The sequence below is a fragment of the Canis lupus genome, chromosome 17 (genome assembly GCF_011100685.1).
Source record: "Canis lupus familiaris isolate Mischka breed German Shepherd chromosome 17, alternate assembly UU_Cfam_GSD_1.0, whole genome shotgun sequence".
NCBI classification, from domain to species: domain Eukaryota; kingdom Metazoa; phylum Chordata; class Mammalia; order Carnivora; family Canidae; genus Canis; species Canis lupus.
Genome location: NC_049238.1, coordinates 62,530,698 through 62,551,085, shown reverse-complemented (window position 1 = coordinate 62,551,085; position 20,388 = coordinate 62,530,698). Strand labels below are relative to the sequence as shown.

The window sequence follows — 20,388 nt, the reverse complement described above, 5'->3', positions numbered from 1 at the left end:
GAGGCCCCGCCGGGCGCGCTCCAGCCCTTTACTGATACAGGCCGGTGGTGCGGGGGCTCTCCCCTGGGCGCATCTCCTCTGTTAGTGACTCCAGGAGCCTGGAGGCGTCCCTGCCCCTCCTGCGGTGCTGCTTGATTTCCCTGCTAAGCGCCATTCCGTTCGTTGAAGATTTTTAAAGTTCCTGTTCTCTGGGGCTGGGCTTTCCTGCTCCAGAGACTCTCACTGCCTGGCCTTAGCCCAGCATCTTGCGGGGCCCCTCCCCCACTTGATTCTTTTTTATTTATTTTATTTTTTCCGCCTTCCTACGTTGGTGGAAGCTAACCCTTCTCTCTGTAGTGGTCTGGCTGTTTTCTCTTTAAATCTCAGGTTGAATTCGTAGGTGTTCAGGACGGTTTGAAAGTTATCTAGGTCGGGACAGGTGAGTTGAGGACCCAACTCCTCCGTAATCTTGTGTGATGTTCTTGACCTGCAAATTAGGTCAAATGTGCTAATTATGTTTTTTTTTTTTAAATCTTTTCTATACTTACTGATTTTAAGCTATTTATCCTATCAGTTATAGCAAAAGATGTGTTAAAGGTCCCCCATTGTGATTGTGGATTTGTCTATTTTTTCACTTATTCCTGTCAATTATCATTTACATATTTCGTTGTTACATGGTTCATACCAATTTAGAAATGAATAGGTAAAGAAGATGTGGTATACATACACAATGGAATATTACTCAGCCGTAAAATCTTGCCATTTGCACCAATGTAGGTGGAATGGAACTAGAGGATAGTATGCTAAATGGAATAAGTCGGTTACAGAATGGCAAAAACCATATAATTTCACTCATATGTGGAACTTAAGAAACAAAACAGATAAACATAAGGGAAGAGAAGGAAAAATACTGATGGATCACTAAATTCTACTCCTGAAACTAATAATACAGGATATGTTACTTAAATTGAATTTAAATAAAATTGTTTTAAAAAAGGAAAAAAAGAGAATTGTTATATTTCCTGATAGCTTGCCTGTTCATTATTTTTGAAATATTCCTTTAATTGTCTGAGGTAAGCAGTTTCTACAATCTAGAAAATGGCAGGCCTCTTCTGCCAAGCTGTTAATATGCAGATTGAGTCCATTGACTAAGGAGTTGAGGTGAATTCAGGATTTGCTGTTGCTAGGGTTATGTCTGTGCACCAAAGATTTCAAATTCTCCTAGTATTATCTTGTGCTTAGTGTGGTGGCTGGGACTCTGGAGAGTTTTCTTAATTTTCCTACTCCACCCTCAGCTTTGGGTCTTCCTGGTGCAGTTACACCACCACAAAGGCGGTCTCTTTCTGAGCTTTTATCTCCTCTAGCATGGATAACTACTGGATGTTACTTGGTGGTGCAAAAGGGCATTGTCTATTGTCCTGGTTCATCCTCAGTCTCAGGTAAGCCTCAAGTGCTTATGTCTTGAGTATAGGGCTTTCTCAGTGATCCTCTGCCTCCTTCCTGTGGTGGCCAAACTCTTCCTGGTATTGTTGGTAGCTCTTATGTGAGAAAGAATTTCTGCCCTCACCCAGTGTACTGACAATATCTCTAATGATGGTGATGATGATACTTCTAATGATATTGTTATAGGAATTTGGGACCAAGCCTTTTCCTTAATCTCCCCCACCAGTAGAGGACTTTTTCCTTCTATTTTTCCCCCAGCCATAATGGGTCTTTATATGTGCACTTGGGGCAGCAGAGTTTGCTGCCCCTTCCCAGTAGCTTAAGGTTTTTGTTTTCCAAGAAGGAGAAGGGTCTTAGTGGGGCTTTACACTTTTACAGTGATGGCTGCTCGCCTCCCCTCCATCAGCACTACTCCTCTGTTGTCAGTGTTTCTCACAAGCACACAGTGGATAAGCAGAAAGAAGGACATTCAAGTGGGTACCAAATCCCTTGTTGCTCTGACCTCTGAGGCCCCCATACTGTTATGCTAGCTCATAGTCAGGCTTGGGAAATTTAGTAGATATTTTAGCTGAGTTCTTATTTAGGGTATGGCTTCTGACATCCTTCTCTGTGGTTTGACTCAGGTAAGCCAGATTTTCTACACCCTCAGTGAAAAGTGAAACTCCTCTCCTACATCTGATATCCCTTTATATCTCCTCTATCACTTCTTTTTAGATTGACTGTTTTTATTATTCCTCCTTTCCCAATAGTTTGTAGAGTTGTTAAAATAATTCTTTTAAAAAGCATTCTAGAAGTTATAACAAACATTCTTGGCTTATAGTCTAATAAACATCAGTATTTTTTTACTCTTTCTCAGAAAACTCTGGGAACCTTAATGCATTGTTTTTGCTAACTTAACCCCAGGCTCTTGAGTTATTGTTATCATGCAATTTAATTATACATATGTTTTAAACTTCACACATCATTATTATTAACGTACTGTGAGTATTTATTTATATTTAGCCAAATCTAGATTCCACCTTTATGTATTTCTCATTCTCTGCCAAGGAAGAGGTTTCCCCTCTCCCCTGTATTTGGGTTCAACCTGGAGGGGCTGTTGAGATGGAGAAATTCATTTTTGACTTCTATTCACTTACTGAGCTGGCCACTCATGAATCCAATGTGAGCATCCCCCCTTCCCAGGCAGCTGGTCATGAGGAACTCCCCATTAGCCAAAGAGCAAGTGTTGGTCAACAGTAGGTCTCAAGAGCCAACAGTGACTGGGCTGCTGTAGCAGTCACCTGTGGGCTTTTTACGGGATAGCATCTGTTCCTACAGTTGACTCAGTGCCTCAGGAGAGGTTCATAGATCCTTAGGGACCAGGCTGGCAATAGCCTTTTGATCTGAAGGGTTTGGGGCACTAAACTCAAAGACACAGCAATGTCTTAATTGTCACGGATGACAGACACTTTTTGGAGGTAGTCCCTGTCATTGTGATTCAGTTTTAAGCAAATGATTCACAAATTCTGGATGGAATTCAGGCATTTCTTTAAGCAATTATGTTTGGGGAGGATACGAGGAGTCATTTTCTGTTAGGGAAAGTCCCTTGGCGTGTCCAAGAATCTATGCCCCAGTGATTATGGACTCAATTGTTATGCTATGGTTTGTAGATTCCTGTTCTTCAGCAATTGAGGGTGGCAGCTTTACTCCTGGCAGTCATGACCAATACTGATTTCACATAAAACACATTGTTTCCTGGCATGGGACGCTGTCAGGTACCTGCTTTTCTGGTGGGAAGTTAGGTGGTTCAGTGTCTCTGCCCTGCCTAGAGCTCACTTGAAGAGCAAGGAGGACGGTTGTTCCTCCTTTGCCCTGTTCTGCTCATATTTCTTCTTCCTTTGGAAAACTACATTCTAGGAAAGATTTTTGATCTCTTTACTTGATCAAGTAAATTCCAATAGGATCATTTCTGAGTTTGAGGAGAGAAAATATATTACATCATTCATGAATTAAGTCACTAAACTTTTATACAGTGTCTTCTATTTGCCGGTCTGTATTCTAGATCATGTGGATATATTAGTTAGAGATGAACAAGTTCTCAGCTCTGTCCTCCTGGAAAGTGCATTTGGAGGTGGTGGTAAAATGTCTCTGTATTTGACTAGTGGGGTATATAAAGAGAAGATAGATATTCAACAAGTAGGCAATATTAAACATGAAATCCCTTGCTTTGAGGGGCTTATAGCCTAAGTTTGGAAAGAGAAAATATACACCTTGTAGGCATTAAACCTCTTTGTTCTGCTATACCTATTCTTTTATAAAATCGACATTCTTGTATGTGTCTGCGTGTGAACATAAAATATCATCTTACACTTCTCTTAGGTTTTGTGCATGTTGGACCTTATTGTATTCTTAGAGTTTAGGACACCTAGGGTATGGGGTATGTATAAGGTGTCCTGAAATTCAGGGATGAAGGAACTGCCCCTTTATAATTTTTTGAATAAGCTAAGAATCCTCAACTATCCACAGTAAAAATGGAACAGCATTAGTGACTGAAGGGCATAAGGGGGAAAAGCAACAGTGGTGAGTTCTGACCATGGATAAAATAGAAAACTATAGTGCTTTTTTTATGTTGGATAAGTTTCTAGGTAGGCAAAAATTAGGTTATTCTGGAAGGATCTGAAGATATATTAGGGAGGTATTTCCCAAACTTTCCTGAATTCTATGTCATTTTTCTCATTTTTTCATATTGCCAACATTAATACATTTCTTAATAGTTTTTATTAAAATTACCTTCACATCAGTATACTTTAAAAACTTATAGTAATTCATAGTTCTATAATATATTCCATAAGTTTGAAATTTAACTTAAAATTGTTTCAAATTTAGATTAAGATAGATAATCATTAAAATGCAAAAACCGTTTGCCATGTAGGATTGTCTTCTGTAACAAGTCACACTTTTGCAACCATTGGGAAATGCTGCAACATGAATTAGTGTTTATAAATGGAGCATTGCCTTCCTAAGAGATTCCTTCCTTTCCAAAAACTTTCATTCTCTTCTTTGATCCTTCTTTATAAGGCAGATCCTTCTTTATAAGGCAATTCTCTCAGCATGGAGTAGAAATGAAGGCTGTGGAATGGACATTTCAAGTGGGCGTGGGAAAAGAGATGAGTTGGTCCTTGCTACTCTACCAGATTAAATTACAGGCTGAGGCCATGGGGGCAGGGGCAGGGATAGGAGGCCTATTGGAGCTACTGAGAGGAAAATAGATCTATTGGGGGTCCTGGCTACTCTTACGCTGGGTGCACTAAAAGCGCTGTACCTAGTAGCCCATGTTGTCATATGCCCGGCTCCTGCAGTAGTATGTAGCTTCTTAAAAAGATCAGACTCATACTTCTAAAAGTAGTTATTAAATATTTAAAACATTTCTCTGTAATAAGTATAAACATGGAATTATTAAAATTACTAAAAAAGAAAAAGTCTTTAGTAATCATTCTGGAGGAAAAGTAAGGATGGAATAAGCTGAGGAACTGGGATACCACTCTTAGGCAGTCCTGGGGGCAGATGAGCCTCCTGAGAAAAAAATTGGAGATGGCATCACTAAAGGAGCACATATAATAAGCTACATCTGATGTCTCATAGCAAGCAAAGAGACCCAGGAGTCTATGCCAAAGGAAGGCTCAATGTGATCTCACCCCAGACCTCGTGTCCACTCAGCCACACTGCTAAAGTATATGAGAAAGTAGAACAAGATATATGTGTAACTGAATGGTAGTTAATAATAATGCCTGAATTATGAATATTCTGATATAATTCTTTCTTGAACTTATTCCTGGTTTTCTTGTCAACTACTTAGTCATTAGTTAAATATTAAATTAATAACGGATATATTGGTACTTTAATGGCTGACTAAAGAGGTCATTCAAACATTGAATTTTTTCAGAGATGGGACACCAGGTCAAAATGTTTGTCCTTCAAATGTTGAAGAAATTGAAGGAGATTATTTGGGAATAATTCTACAAGAGGAAGTAGTGTGTAACAGGATAGGAGAATCATGAGAAGAACTTATAGTGGCAACCCTGGGTTGGGGCTTGGATGCATGAAGGCAGAAGTCTTGGTTGGAGTCCTGGCAAATTCCAAATAGCCACAGTGGTGCAAGTTTGTTAAAACTACAGTTCCAGGCTCAGAGCATATCTATGTCCTATTCAGAGGAATGTAGCATGTGAAAATATGATGTTGGTAGTCACTCTTGGGGGGTGTTCATATGTCTAATTGTAAACAAAGTTAAAGGAAAATATGTCCAGTGTCATATAAACTCATTAGTGATTATTAACTTGAGCACTGGGACTAAAGGGAAGCAGCCTGAGGAGGAATGGGCTATAAGTACCATTTGAAGAGATGCCTAGGGTAGGCCAGATTCCCAGTTATCTAGGCAATGAGACCTAAAAACAGTGGCCAGTCTTATGATGCAGATAATCTGAAGGGATGTGGAAGGGGTGCTAACCCTCTTCATTCAAGCTCTCCATTAGCTGCCAGTCAGAGAACTCTGCAATCTCCAAACCGAGACAAGGTACTGAAAGTTTCCAGTAAGGCAGGGCCCCAGGTAGCAACAGTTCCAGGGGAATGCTTTTGGATGGTGGACCTTCTCAGGTTTGGGCTATTCTGTTTTCCACTATGGCTTTCTTTTTTTTTTTTTAATTTTTTTTATTTATTTATGATAGTCACACAGAGAGAGAGAGGCAGAGACACAGGCAGAGGGAGAAGCAGGCTCCATGCACCGGGAGCCCGACGTGGGACTCCATCCCGGGTCTCCAGGATCGCGCCCTGGGTCAAAGGCAGGCGCCAAACCGCTGTGCCACCCAGGGATCCCCCACTATGGCTTTCTGCAAGATGGTCTCCATCTCAGCATTTCAGCAGTTTTGAGGGAATCTGGAGAGTGGTTGGTAGGATGTGGGGGAAGGGTCATCTCTCACTTTAGGTGTTTCAAACTGTTTGGTTTATTTTGGAGTCCAAATTGGTCTCTTTAACCTCACTTGGACAATGGAAGTGGCAGATGGTGATAGATTATTTTTGTCTAATTTTTTAATTTTTGGAGAATTGCTTTAAAGTTCACAGGAGAAAATAAATTGATAGGAAATTAAAATAAGTGAGAGATAAAGGAATCTTTATTTTCTCATGATCATTTAATTAATTAATTATTTATTTTTATGATAGTTACAGAGAGAGAGAGAGAGAGGCAGAGACATAGGCAGAGGGAGAAGCAGGCTCCATGCACCGGGAGCCTGACGTGGGATTCGATCCCGGGTCTCCAGAATCGCGCCCTGGGCCAAAGGCAGGCGCCAAACCACTGTGCCACCCAGGGATCCCTCTCATGATCATTTAAAGGGTACCTAGGGACACCTGGGTGGCTCAGTCAATTAAGCATTCAACGCAATTTTGGTTCAGGTTGTGATCTTACCATGAAACAAGAATAAATATTTCATCACAATCTGTGGGTTCTGAGTCCTAATCCAGTGTCTTTTTTTTTTTTTTTTGTATCTTTGCTGATCTTCATACCTGCTCTGCCTGAAATGATGTGTGACAGACAAATGGCTTCTTTTCTATAAATACTTCTCTCTTCTCTCTGACCAAGAACCACCTTTGATTCCAAGCTTCCTAAAATCTCAGATAGAAGAGCAAGATCAAACCTAACTATGTGCCTTCTGTCTACAATACAGGCAGAGATTTCTTTCCCTGGGCAATGTACCTTCCTGTCAGGATCATAAATAAAGAGTGTGTCTTATGGTCAAATGTAAATTCAGTTTCTCTTTCTTTCTTTTTTTAAAACTTGCTTTTGGTAATTTCAGCTGATAAGTGTTTTATTGTGATGAGGGTAGACGTGCTAGTGGTGTGTATGTGTGTGAAAACCTTTTATCCCTTTTCCTTTTGGATACAGAGTTTCGGGATCTTACAATAAATGTTTCATGAATCTTGTTTAAATTAGATCTGATATAATGGTACACCAAAATGTATTTCTTCTTTGCTTTGAATCCATGTTCTACTACTTGCATTCATTGTGACTCCTGGGTAAGTTTCTTCCTTATTCTGAACTTCAATTTTCCCAGTTTCAGAGTGAGGAATATATACCTACATCACAATCTTCTTATTCATTAAATGGGATAATATAAGGAAAGTTCTTACCATGTTTAGAACCTGGAACTGAATTAATAAGAAATGTTTATTGTTATTATTAATGTTTTTGCTCTAGCAACAAAAGCAGGTAAGAAAGGCTGATATATACTACAGATTCAAAGTTACCTCTGTCAAAATACCACAAGCATTTTTCACAGAGCTAGAACAAGTAATCTTAAAATTTGTATGGATCCACAAAGGCCTCAATTAGTCAAAGCAATCTTGAAAAAGAAAAGCAAAGCAGGAGATATCATAATTCTGGACCTCAAGGTCTATTACAAAGCTGTAGTCATCACGACAGTATGGTACTGGCACAAAAACAGACAAGATCAATGGAACAGAATCGAAAACACACAGAAACAGAAATGGACCCAAAACTCTATGGCCAACTAATATTTGATAAAGCAGGAAAGAAAATCCAATGGGAAAAAGATAATCTCTTCAACAAATGTGTTGAGAAAACTGGACAGGAACATGCAAAAAGATAAAACCAGACCACTTTCTTATACTATACACAAAAATAAACTAAAACTAAAGATCTAAATGTGAGACCTGAAACCAAAAAAGTCCTGGGAGACAGCACAGGCAGCAATTTCTCTGACATGGGCATAGCAACATTTTTCTAGATATGTCTTCTGTGGAAAGGGAAATAAAAAGCAAAAATAAACTATCAAGACCATATCAAAATAAATAGCTTCTGAACAGTGAAGGAAACAATCAACAAAGCTGTGAGGCAAACTATGGGATGGGAGAAGACATTTGGAAATGACATATCTGATAAAGGGTTAGTATCCAAAATATATAAAGAATATAAACAACTCAACACCCCCAAAAACAAAGAGTCCAATAAAAAAATGAACAGATATTTCTCCAAAGAAGATATCCAAATGGCCAATAGATACATGAGAAGTTGCTCAATATCATTCATCATCAGAAAAATAAAAATCAAAACTACAATGAGATACCAACTCACACCTGCCAGAATGGCTAAGATAAAGAACATGAGAAACAACTAGTGTTGGCCAGGATGTGGATAAAAAAAAGAACCCTCTTGTGCTATTGGTGGGAATGAAAACTGGTGCAGCCACCAAAGAGTATGGAAGTTCCTATGATCCATTAATCACACTACTGGGTATTTACCCCCAAAATACAAAAACATGAATTTAAAGAAATACATGCACCCCTATGTTTATAGCAGCATTATTTACAATAGCCAAGATATGGAAGTAGCCCAAGTGTCCATCTATTGATGAATGGATAAAGAAGATGTGGTATAATATTCACAATAGAACGTTATTTGGCCTTAAAAAAAGAATGAAATCTTGTCATTTGCAACAATACAGATGAAGCTAGAGAGTATAATGCTAAGCAAAATAAGTCAGTCAGCAAAGACAAATACTATATGATTTCACTCATATTTGGAATTTAAGAAACAAAACAAAACCAGCAAACAAACAAACAAAAAAAAACAAGCAAAGAAAAAAGAGATAGAAAGAGACAAACCAAGAAACAGACTCTTAACTACAGAGAAAAAACTGATGGTTACTAGAGGGAAAGTGAGTGGGGTGATGGCTGTAGTAGGTGATGGGGAGTGAAACATGCACTTGTGATGAGCACTGGGTGATGTGTGGAATTCTTTTTTTTTTTTTTCTAGGTTTTTTAAAAATTTATTTTTTAAAAGTTAATATGTGCATAAAAGGAAACTGAAAAACACAAGAAGCAAAGAACAAAGTCATCCATAATCACAAGCAGTTTGCAGTTTGACTTCTAGGTCCCGTGTGTGTATCTATCTACACAAGTAAGCATTTTAAGTAAGATTGTACAGTTATGTATCATGCTTTTACACACCATGAATATTTATCATGTCAAAGTCCCCAAACTATGAGTATTTTGATAACCAAGAATACACCAACTCCATCTGAAAAAAAAAATGTAATCCTGCCTTTCTTGGCGACAAAAATGGCAACAGGACTCTGGATAAAGATATTGGCAGAGTTACAATTAAAATACTGCATTCCCTTAATGTTCAATTAAAACTGAGACATAAAGTAACAGAGTACACAACATATAATGCTTCTAAAAGAATTCATCATCCAACCTATAATATTCAATTAGCAAAGAGGTATGTTTCCATTGAATCACTTAATGTATTCCTATAGTACAGCCAAAGAGACTAATACACGTTATCATTAAAATGTAAATATGAAAACATCCGCATACAATTCTCCCTCTATACTTCCTTCTGCCCCTCTGCTGCCAACCTAGTAAGTTCTGACATTTCTCAGAGACAGCTTAACAATCTCATGTCCAAGATGCTTCTTTCCTATCAATGATAACAAAGAGAAACTTATAAATTGGTTAATTCACTAGCTGTACATTTTATCATACATTGTCACCTCAGGACATCCAAAAAGCTTAGATGTTGCAAAATAACGAAACTTCTCGAATTCTTAAATCACTGTATTGTACACCCAAAACTAATACGATATAGCATGTTAACTATACTGGAACTTAAAATAATAAAATAAAATAAGAAAGACTAGTATAAAAAATAAAAATGTTTTTTAGTTTGTTACGCTTTCACATCCTGATTGTTTTTCTTCCCTTCCAATCGAATTCAATTTCCCTCTGCTGCTTTAAGGACCTGTTGGGGATGAGTGTAGACTCACACAGACTATAGCAGATCTGAAAACAAGGGTAAAAGGGAATTGAAGTGAGGGCCTTGGAAAAGAATGTATCTGAATGTTTGTTGCTCCCCCACATGAATGTCAATTCCACAGAATTGGATCAGTCATAGCGCTTGGCTCAAGACACACTGCAATTGTTGTTCACATAGGGCTCACTGATATTATATTAAAACATATTTTCAAATCCTATGTACCAACCAAGAACTAGAACTGACAACAAGTTATATCCACCTAAGTAGCAGCCTACTCCTCACCCTTCCTGAAATTTATGTCTATCATTTCATAGCTTTTCATTTCAGAGTTTTATTATTATGTTAATTGTCCTTGAACTTTAAAAAAAGGAGTATTTTCTTACATGTAGCTTTCTGGGTCATGCTTTCTTTCACTACCACTATACTGCAGAGTCATCCATATCATTCCATATAACTATACTTTATTCACTTTTTGTGCTATATGATTTTCATTATTTCACTAAACCACATTTTACTATCCATTCTCTTATCAATAGAATTTAAGTTGTTTTCATCCTGAATATGTATGTGCACCTACACAAATATTTCTCTTCATATATACCCTGAGAAATAGAATTTTTGGTTATAATGTGTGTATTAAATTTTATGAATTATCATCATATTTTCCCATATTTTAGTTGCATTATCCCACATTCCATTAACAATCCCCAAAAGTCCCATCAATCCCTATTATCTCCAATATTTGGTGCTTTAGGACTTGTTAATTTTTGCCAAACAAGTAATATAAAATAGTAACTTACTGTGCTTTTGATTTATATGTTTAGGCATCATCATATAATCATTATATCACTACATATATAATCATATACATATACATATATGGGTTTCTTTGTGAAATAACTTCTCATGTATTTTACTTAATTTTTTATTGAAAATATTGTTTCTTATTTATGAGTAGAAGTTGATATTATTGGAGAAAAATGTTTACTGAAAGCTTGGTAGAACGTGATAAAAATGTAATTGGGGGTTTTGTTGGGGCCTATTTTGGTTGTCAAATAACTTATAATATATCACATTACAATTTAAATTTCTTTCTTTTTTTTTTTTTAAGATTTATTTATTCATGAGAGAGAGAGAGGCAGAGACACAGGCAGAGGGAGAAGAAGGCTCCATGCAGGGAACCCGATGTGGGAGTCAATCCCAGGACCCCGGGATCATACCCTGAGCCAGAGGCAGAGGCTCAACTGCTGAGCCACCCAGGCGTCTCTAAATTTCTTCAATAATTATAATTAAGATTTGTATTGTTTCTAGAGGAAGTTTTTTTTTTAACACCAAATTTAATTTTATTTTAAAATATTGGCTAACTAAAATCTCTGAAACCTGAGTAAGCTTCTGGAATAAAAATCATTAATGGAAAATTCTTAATGTTCTAGGTTTCTTTTCTTTTTTCTACTCTGGTTTTAAAATGACCATTTTTTCCCCATTCTGATATGCCTTTTAAATTTTTTTTATTTTTTATTTTATTTATTTATTTATTTTAAAAATTTGGCTTTTTAAAAGTGATTTTAAGTGTGCAATTCAGTGGCATTAAGTACATTCACAATGTTGTGCAATAATCACCACTATCCATTTCCAGATCTTTTTCCATAATCCCAAACAGAAACTCTGTACCCATTAAATAATAATTCTCCATTCCTCCCTCCCTCTAGCCCTTGGTAATTTCTACTCTGCTTGCTGTCTGTAGAACTGGACTCTTCTAAGTACCCCACATAAGTGGAGCCATAAAATATCCTTTTGTGTCTGACTTGTTTCACTTAGCATAATGTTTTCAAGGTTCATCCATGTCGTAACATGTATCAGGACTTCATTTCTTTTCATGGCTGGATAATATTCCACTGTGTGTATGTTTTACATTTTGTTCATCCATTCATTTGTTGTTTCCACCATGAGCTAGTGGGTAATACTGCTATAAACATTGGTATGCCAATATCTCTTTCAGTCCTTGCTTTCAATTCACTTGGCTATATATTTAAAAGTAGAATTGCCAGATGATATAGTAGGTCTGCCTAACTTTTTGAGGAACCACCAAACTCTTTTGTACCATTATACAGTTCTATCGCAAATACGAAATGGATCTAACTTTTCCACACCATCACAGAGACTTGTTACTTTCTGTTTGTTTTATTTTTTTGTCTGGTAATTGCCAGCCTATTGATTGTGAGGTGGTGTCTCACAAGGGCTTTGATGTGCATTTCTCTGATGATTAGTGATGCTGAACATCTTTTCATGTGCTTATAGACCATTTGTAGATCTTCTTTGGAGAAATGTCTATTTAAGCCTTTTGCCCATTTATGAATTGGGCTTTTTGTTTTGTTTTAGAAGTTCTTTATATATTTTGGATATTAATCTCTGATAGCATATGTTTTGGAAATATTTTCTCTCATCAATTTTCTCTCATGTGGAAATATTTTCTCTCATGTGGAAATATTTTCTCTCATCAATTTTCTCTCAATTGCTTATTCACGCTCTTTACAGTGTCCTTTGATACACAAAAGTTTTTCATTTTGGTGAAGTTCAAGGTATCTATTTTTTTCTCTTATTGTCTGTGAATTTAGCATCATATACAAATAATCATTGCTAAACCCAGTGTCATGAAGCTTTCTCCCTACATTTTCTTCTAAGAGATTTATAGTTGTATCTCTTCCACTTCCGTCTCTGATGCATTTTGAGTTAATTTCCTCATGTGTTGTGGGGCATTTCACTCTGAGTAATGGACAGATTTTTGTTACCTTTTCAAAGTAACATTTTAAGATGCTTTATTCAATAATGTAGTCTTTGAAGAATCTTTTGACAAGAAAAACAAGAATGTAGAATTATCTGTAATTACACTAGCCAGAAGTAATATCACTCTTAACCAATTGTTTCATGTGTGTTCCATCTTTTCTTCAATACATATGAACATCTTGTCATGCTCTACATGATTTTTAAAATTATAATTTGAATGTTTTGATATGCTAAATCAATTTCAAAAACATCCTTTTATCTCTCAAGTTTTTGTGTAAATTCCAGTTAGTTAACATACAGTGTAATATTAGTTTCAGGTGTAGAATTTAGTGACTCATCACTTACATACAACACCCAGTGCTCATCAAAACAAGTACCCTCCTCAATCCCCATAAATTACTTATTCCATCCAATGACACTCCTCCCTTGTGGTAACCATTTGTTTCTTCTCTATATTTAAAAGTCTGTTCCCTGGTTTACCTCTTTTTACTCTTTTCTTCTTTTTTTGTTTCTTAAATTCCAAATATGAGTGAAATCATATAGGTATTTGTCTTTCTTTGACTATTTTGCTTAGCATAATACCCTCTAGTTCCATCCACATTGTTGCCAGCAATTGCACTACCTTTCACCCAGAAATAAAGACCAAAGGCAGAATTTCAAGGGGACTTGAAATGACCATTTCTTTAAGCATAGCAGGAATATTTACCATAATTCTTATTTCCTTGTATTTAATTCTTCCCTGCTTTGTTGTATAATCTTCCCTGCTTTGTTGTATAATCTTGATTTGCAGTGACTATTTTGTTCAATGGTATATAACACATAGTAGAAAAAATGTGATATGAAACATTAAATTAAGATTTGAACAAAATCTATATGAATCTTTCTGGCAATGACAGTGTTTGTAGACTCTTGATGTCAAGGTGCTGCAGTGCTAGTTCCATCCCCGTGTAGTTATAGCCAATGAGAATGTAGGCCAAAAGCCCTTCCTGACTGGCAAGAGCAATGACAGCCTGGGAACTGAACTTTTCTAAAGAAGGGACATGAGGCTGGGTAGTCCCGGTGCTCTTTTATTCCCTGTACCATAGCTGGTGAGTGATGTAGAGGTTTTCCATGTCTCCCCTTCCTTTTCCACTTCCTCCTCATTCTCCTCTTCCTCGTTTTCTTTCTTTCTTTCTTTCTTTCTTTCTTTCTTTCTTTCTTTCTTTCTTTCTTTCTTTCTTTCTTTCTTTCTTCTTTCTTTCTTTCTTTTAATATAACAGTGGGAATTTTTTTTAAAGATTTTATTTATTTATTCATGAGAGACATAGGGACAGAGACAGAGAGACAGGCAGAGGGAGAAGCAGACTCCTTGATGTGGGACTCGATCCCAGGTCTCCAGGATCAGGCCCTGGGCCGAAGGCAGTGCTAAACCGCTGAGCCAACTGGGCTGCCCCTTGTTTTCTAATTATAAACTACATTCTTCAAAAACTTCCTGATTACTTGGACAAGACAAAGAAGCTCTGGCAGCATCACTTTAAATGTTTAATATATATAACATTTAGCCCCACTGATTGCAGGAAGAGGTAAAAAAAAATGAAAGGTCTAATCATATAAAAATTATATTGATTTTTATATAATCATAATGATGAGTTTTATATGAAAATTACTCAATGCATTGACATATATGGAATAACTCATATGTACCAATGAGTTTGGACAGATAAGAGGTATACCTAGGAGAGTGAGAACATAATGTGGCAGGTTGAGGGGTAGGGGCTTAAGGAAAAGACAGAATAAACATGCCGATACATTTTTAAAATTACTGCCTTTCAAAGACCTACAATCTGTTTGGGAAGAGAGTCAGAGAAAAATATATAGGATCAACCTAAGTGCCTATTTCTCCTGGATTTCAGATTTCTAATGCTGTGATCCTTTTTCTTCTCCCCAAATCTACTCTCAGTCATTTATATGTGATGTTGTGAGTCTAAAATTATTTATTTATTTATTTGTTTGTTTATTTATTTATTTATTTTTGTGATTGAAACCTGGTATTTACTTATGGAATGAACACGATTTATTTCTTGATGAAGAAATTTAAAGCCTACAGCAGCAGTCTAAGGAGGTGTTAGAGCAAATAAGATGGGGACATCTGGGTACCATGAACAAATGTGTTCCCACAATACACAGTAACATAAAGCCAGTGTTGTAACTTTATTCCTAAGCCAGATGGGACACCTTCACCAGCCATGGCCCAGAAAGAAAATCTTCAGTGTTCAAGGGAACAGTAAAACAAAAACCACTATGTTCATTGAAGCATTATTTACAATAGCCAAGAGATGGAAGAAAGAAAATGTGATATTTTTATAAAGCATAGCCATAAAAAGAAGTAAATCCTGCTTTTTATGAAAACATAGATGTATCTTGAAGGCATTATGTTTGTGAAATAAGTCAAAGAAGGACAAATATCATATTATTTCAGTTGTATATAGAATCTAAAACAAAAACAAAACACCGAGATCACAGGTAGAGAAAACAGATCTGAAAAAAAAAAAAAGAAGAAAAAAAAAAAGAAAACAGATCTGTGGTTGCTAAAGGTGAGGTGGGAGGTGGTGGGATAAATGAGTGAAGGAGGTATAAAGATATAAACGTCCTGTTATAAACCAAATAAGTCATAAAAATGCAATGTGCAGCATGGTGACTACAGTTAATAATACTGTACTACATCTTTGAAAGTTGTTAAGGCAATAGATCTTAGAAGTTCTCATCACAAGAAGAAAATTTGTGGCTATGTATAGTGATGAATGTTAACAAGATGCATTATAGAGATCATTTTGCAATATATACAAATATCAAACATTATGTTGTACACCTGAAATTAATGTTACATGTCAATTATAACTCAATTAATAAAAGAAACTGGTGATTGCTTTTAGACTATTTTCCTTGTAGGCAGGTAACCATATTCAAAAGGCTTTTCATAAATCAATGCCTTTTCATTAGGTCGTCTCTCACTTATGGGACAGAAGGCCTGAGAATAGGGAGTGTGTGCTCCTAAAGAGACATTAGCTGGTACCTAATGTTCTGACCTAATGGTATCTGCTGGCTTAAAAGATGAAGGAGGGACCAGGATAAAAGCAGAGAGCGCATTTCTTAGGAGTTTAGCTACCATCTCTGGGTGGACACCAGAACAGTGTATCCTGGTAGCTTGTTTGTGTCTCTCTGTGTTCCCCATAACCTGTGAGCAAGGCAGGGGCTTCATCTTGTTCTCTATTATGGGGAACATCAGAGGAAACCACATAAGTGTGTTTTAATAATGTTGAATAAATCCTTTTGGTTTTTGTTTACTTCACTCCATTTCTGTCAAGTGGTGATTAAGAGTACATTTAAAAAAAAAAATAAGGGCTCAAATGTATATCCTTAAGGTCAGCAAGGAGGAAAAGTTCTGAGAATACTCAATACCACTCTGAAATGTCTCCTGGGAGAGTAGCACCTCTATGAATGGGGTGGAGAAGACAGCTTCAGAGTGGTGGGAAATATTGGTCAGATCCTCCTGTGGTTCTACAGGAGGAAAGAAAGAGAAGGAGAGGACTTCAGTCTTGAAAGGTGTCAAGAGATGACCCAATGCCATCAATCCCTGCTTCAAGAGTCAGGTGTCATTCTCCCCTGTTTATAGAGGAAGACTGCTTGTGTTCACATGGCTTGTCAAAGATAGAACTGGGACAAAAATTTCTGTGGTCTCTCCTGTATTATGGTTCTCCAAAGACACAAAACTAATAGGATATTTCATCTATCTATCTATCTCATATGGGCATCTCTCTCTCTCTCTCTCTCATATATTTATATATGTATATATACATCTGTATCTATCTGTATACATCATATATATACATATGTCTATATATATCTGTATCTATCATTTCTCTCTCACACTATATCTACCTATATCCACCTTTATTTATCTATCTATAGATAGAGAGAAAATTATTATAAGATTTAGGTCATGTGATTCTGGAAGCTAGCAAGTCCTAACTGTAGAGCCAATGTCTCAGTTTGCAGACCATCAAGAAGGAGAATTCAGGGGCATTATCTCTTACTTAGGAGAGAGTCAGCCTTTTGTTCTTCAGGCCTTCAATGGATTGGATGAGGCCCACTCATATTAGAAAGGGTAATCTGCTTTACTCAGCCTGCTAATATAAAGGTTAAAAACATCCAAAAACACCCTCACAGAAACACCCAGAATAATATTTGACATTGTGGCCAGTCAAGTTGACACAAATTAACCATCACACCTTCCTTCTAGCAAAGTGACAAATTGTATGAAGAAAGTAGAGGTATACATAGGTATATTTGACATTATTTCACTATGATTCAATATGGAAAAATCTTAAAAGTAAGTAAAAAATTGGGATGCCTGGATGGCTCAGCAGTTGAGCATCTGCCTGATCCTGGGGTCCCGGGATCGAGTCCCATGTCATGCTTCCTGCACAGAGCTTGCTTCTCCCTCTGCCTAGTCTCTGCCTCTTTCTCTCTATGTCTCATGAATAAATAAATAACACCTTTAAAAAATAAGTAATAAATTATAATGCACTTATTAATGATTAAGTAGTTGTAAGCAAATGGCAATAAATTTCAGTGACTTAATTATTAAGAGTGATTTAAACTTTGTCTTGAATTAACCAATAAATTCTATGTTTAAATAATTATTAAATATAAAATATGTACATATAAAATGGTTGTTCCAATGGCATCACTTATTAGATTGGGTTTCCCAGTGATTTGAAAAGGGCAGAAAGCATGAAAATTTGAACAGTACTTTAAGTTATCTTCAAAAGTTAAAGAAAGTCAGGAGAAATAATGCAGGAGCAGACAGTATGTCATGCTGGGAAGTCATGAGCAAAAAGCTTACTTTGTGTTGTAGATCTAGGCCCTGGGGTGGCATGTGAATTGCAATGGGTGATGCTGTGGTCCTAGTGGATTCCATGTGGCCTAAGGTGGTATAGATTTATAAAGACCACAGGAATCAGCCTCATGTCCTCTATTGGAACAAACAAAGGAATGAAACCAGGAGCCGAGGTCATCATTTTACTGAATATTAGTAAGTATCATACAGGAAAGTCTAGTGAGATGTTCTGCAGCCTCACCTCAGTCCATGTTAAAAGAAGAAAAAAAGAGACTTAGATTAGCAAGCCATAGGATCAAAAGGAAACACATTATAAGAAGAATTTGGGCAAAGAAAAAGGTGTCAGCAGGTAGCTGGGCTCTTTTCAACCTAGCATGTGCAACAAAATGGCAGCCAACCAAAGTGGAACAGTATAGGCAGTTGTATGGTTCAGGGAAGGTGAAAGATAGGAGAAAATCATCTTCCCCAATCAAAAAAAAGAGCCTTTGACCACTAGTTAGAGAATCCCTAAATTCTCCCCTTGCCATAAGTCACAAAAGCTGAGAGCTAAGCGTTTCTGTGCTGTGAACACTTAACCAGTGAGGAGACCCTAGGGTAGGATATTCCCTGTTTGCAGAGCCCCTGTCTAACAAGTTACAGGTAGATTTGCATTTTGGTTGGGAAATTATTGGACCAGGCCACTTTTAGGCAGCCCCACATCTCCTTGGGTGGGAGAGCAAGCTCTATAAAGAGGTTCTTTGCATCACTTTGTTCCAATGGCATCATCAGACTTAAGCACTATCTTCTTGGTGCTTAAAAGTCTTGACCTATTTTGGAGGACCTGGTGAGTCTGATTTTTTGAACTCATCTATTTTTTGTTTGTTTGTTTTGTTTTGTTTCTGCTTTTAAATGTTGAACTTAATCTGTGGCCAGCAAGTTCAGTGGATCCAAAGTTATCATGTATTTGAAGCTCCTTAGGCTATGCAAACTTAGTATTTGGGGAGAATGATATACTTTTTTCATTTGGGTTTTGGTAGATATTTTGACATCCCCCTGGAAGAAGAAATTAATAGAAAAACTTTGATAAGAAAAGTAAAGAACAAAGTATTTTTCTCTTTTCCATATATTTTTGGAAATATCTGCTGTGATTTCAAAGGTTTATGTCATAGAAGGCATGAGGCCATTGCATTCTTCCTGAGTCACCCTTTGTTCTGTACCTACATTAACTGAGACCTCATGAGAGATAATGATGACAGGGATTGCTTGTGAGGGTGCCCAGGATTTCAGAACTTGTGACTGCTTTTCTTGAAGATGTTACAGTCATGCAATTACCATTAATTAGCCCTTTCAAACAGAAATATTTTTTTTTTCAAACAGAAATATTTTGTTTGGAAAAATGGTATGAAAAAAGAAAGCATTTTCTCCAGGTTGATGAAGCAATTTGCCAAAGGGGACAGAAGGGAGAAGCTGGAAAGTTGTAAAAAGGTAGTTACAAGGTTAAAAAATATTCTTGGAAATTGGAGAGAGAATATGGATAAGCTTTGTTTTCTCTCTCTGTAAGAGTCTCATCTTTTTTTTTTTTTAAGATTTTATTTATTTATTCATGAGAGACACAGAGAGTAGAGAGAGAGAAAGAGAGACAGGCAGAGGGAGAAGCAGGCTCCGTGCAGGGACCCTGATGTGGGATTTGATCCCGGGTCTCCAAGATCACCCTGAAGGGTCACTAAACCGCTGAGCCACCGGGGCTGCCCAAGTCTCATCTTTTGAACACTGTCATATGTTTTCTTTCAGATTCTAAGACTACAGAATTGTTGTCTTATTAGAATTGTTGTCTTCTCAACAGGAGCAATAAAAGCAACCCTGCCAGCAACCTTCCATGTGCCTACCTAAGTGTCCTGAGCCTTGCCCACCTCCAGAATGCCCTGAACCTTGCTCAACTCCAAAGTGCCCAGAACCTTGCCTACCTCCAAAGTGCCCTGAGCTTTGCTTACCAAAGTGCCAGCAGAAATGCCCACCCAAGAGCAAGTAGCACCTTCTCAGGACTCATCAGGACCAGGAAGGATAAGGACATTAACTCTTCTAATTCCACAGCCCCTGTATCTTTGGGGTAAATCCCCAGTAGTGCAATTGCTGGGTTGTAGGGTGATATATATATATATATATATATATATATATATATATATACACACACACACACACAATGGAATATTACTCAGCCATTAGACAAATGCCCACCCTTTGCTTCGATGTGGATGGTACTGGAGGATATTATGCTGAGTGAAGTAAGTCAATTGGAGAAGGACAAACATCATATGGTTTCACTCATACGGGGAATATAAAAAATTGTGAAAGAGATTATAGGGGAAAGGAGAGAAAATGAGTGGGAAATATCAGAGAGGATGACAGAACATGAGAAACTCCTAACTCTGGGAAACGAACAAGGGATAGTGGAAAGGAGGTGGGCGGGGGGATGGGGTGACTGGGTGATGGGCACTGAGGGGAGCACTTGACGGGA

The 20,388-nt window shown here is 37.2% G+C and overlaps 1 protein-coding gene across 1 annotated transcript; it reads left to right on the top strand.

Annotated features, from left to right (window-relative positions):
* Positions 1–18,022: 18,022 nt before the first annotated feature.
* Positions 18,023–19,902, top strand: LOC102151952 (small proline-rich protein 2E). Its single transcript, XM_038562421.1, is given in 2 exon segments — positions 18,023–18,089; positions 19,697–19,902. Coding segments are annotated over 2 exon segments (273 nt in total).
* The last annotated feature ends 486 nt before the right edge of the window (positions 19,903–20,388 follow it).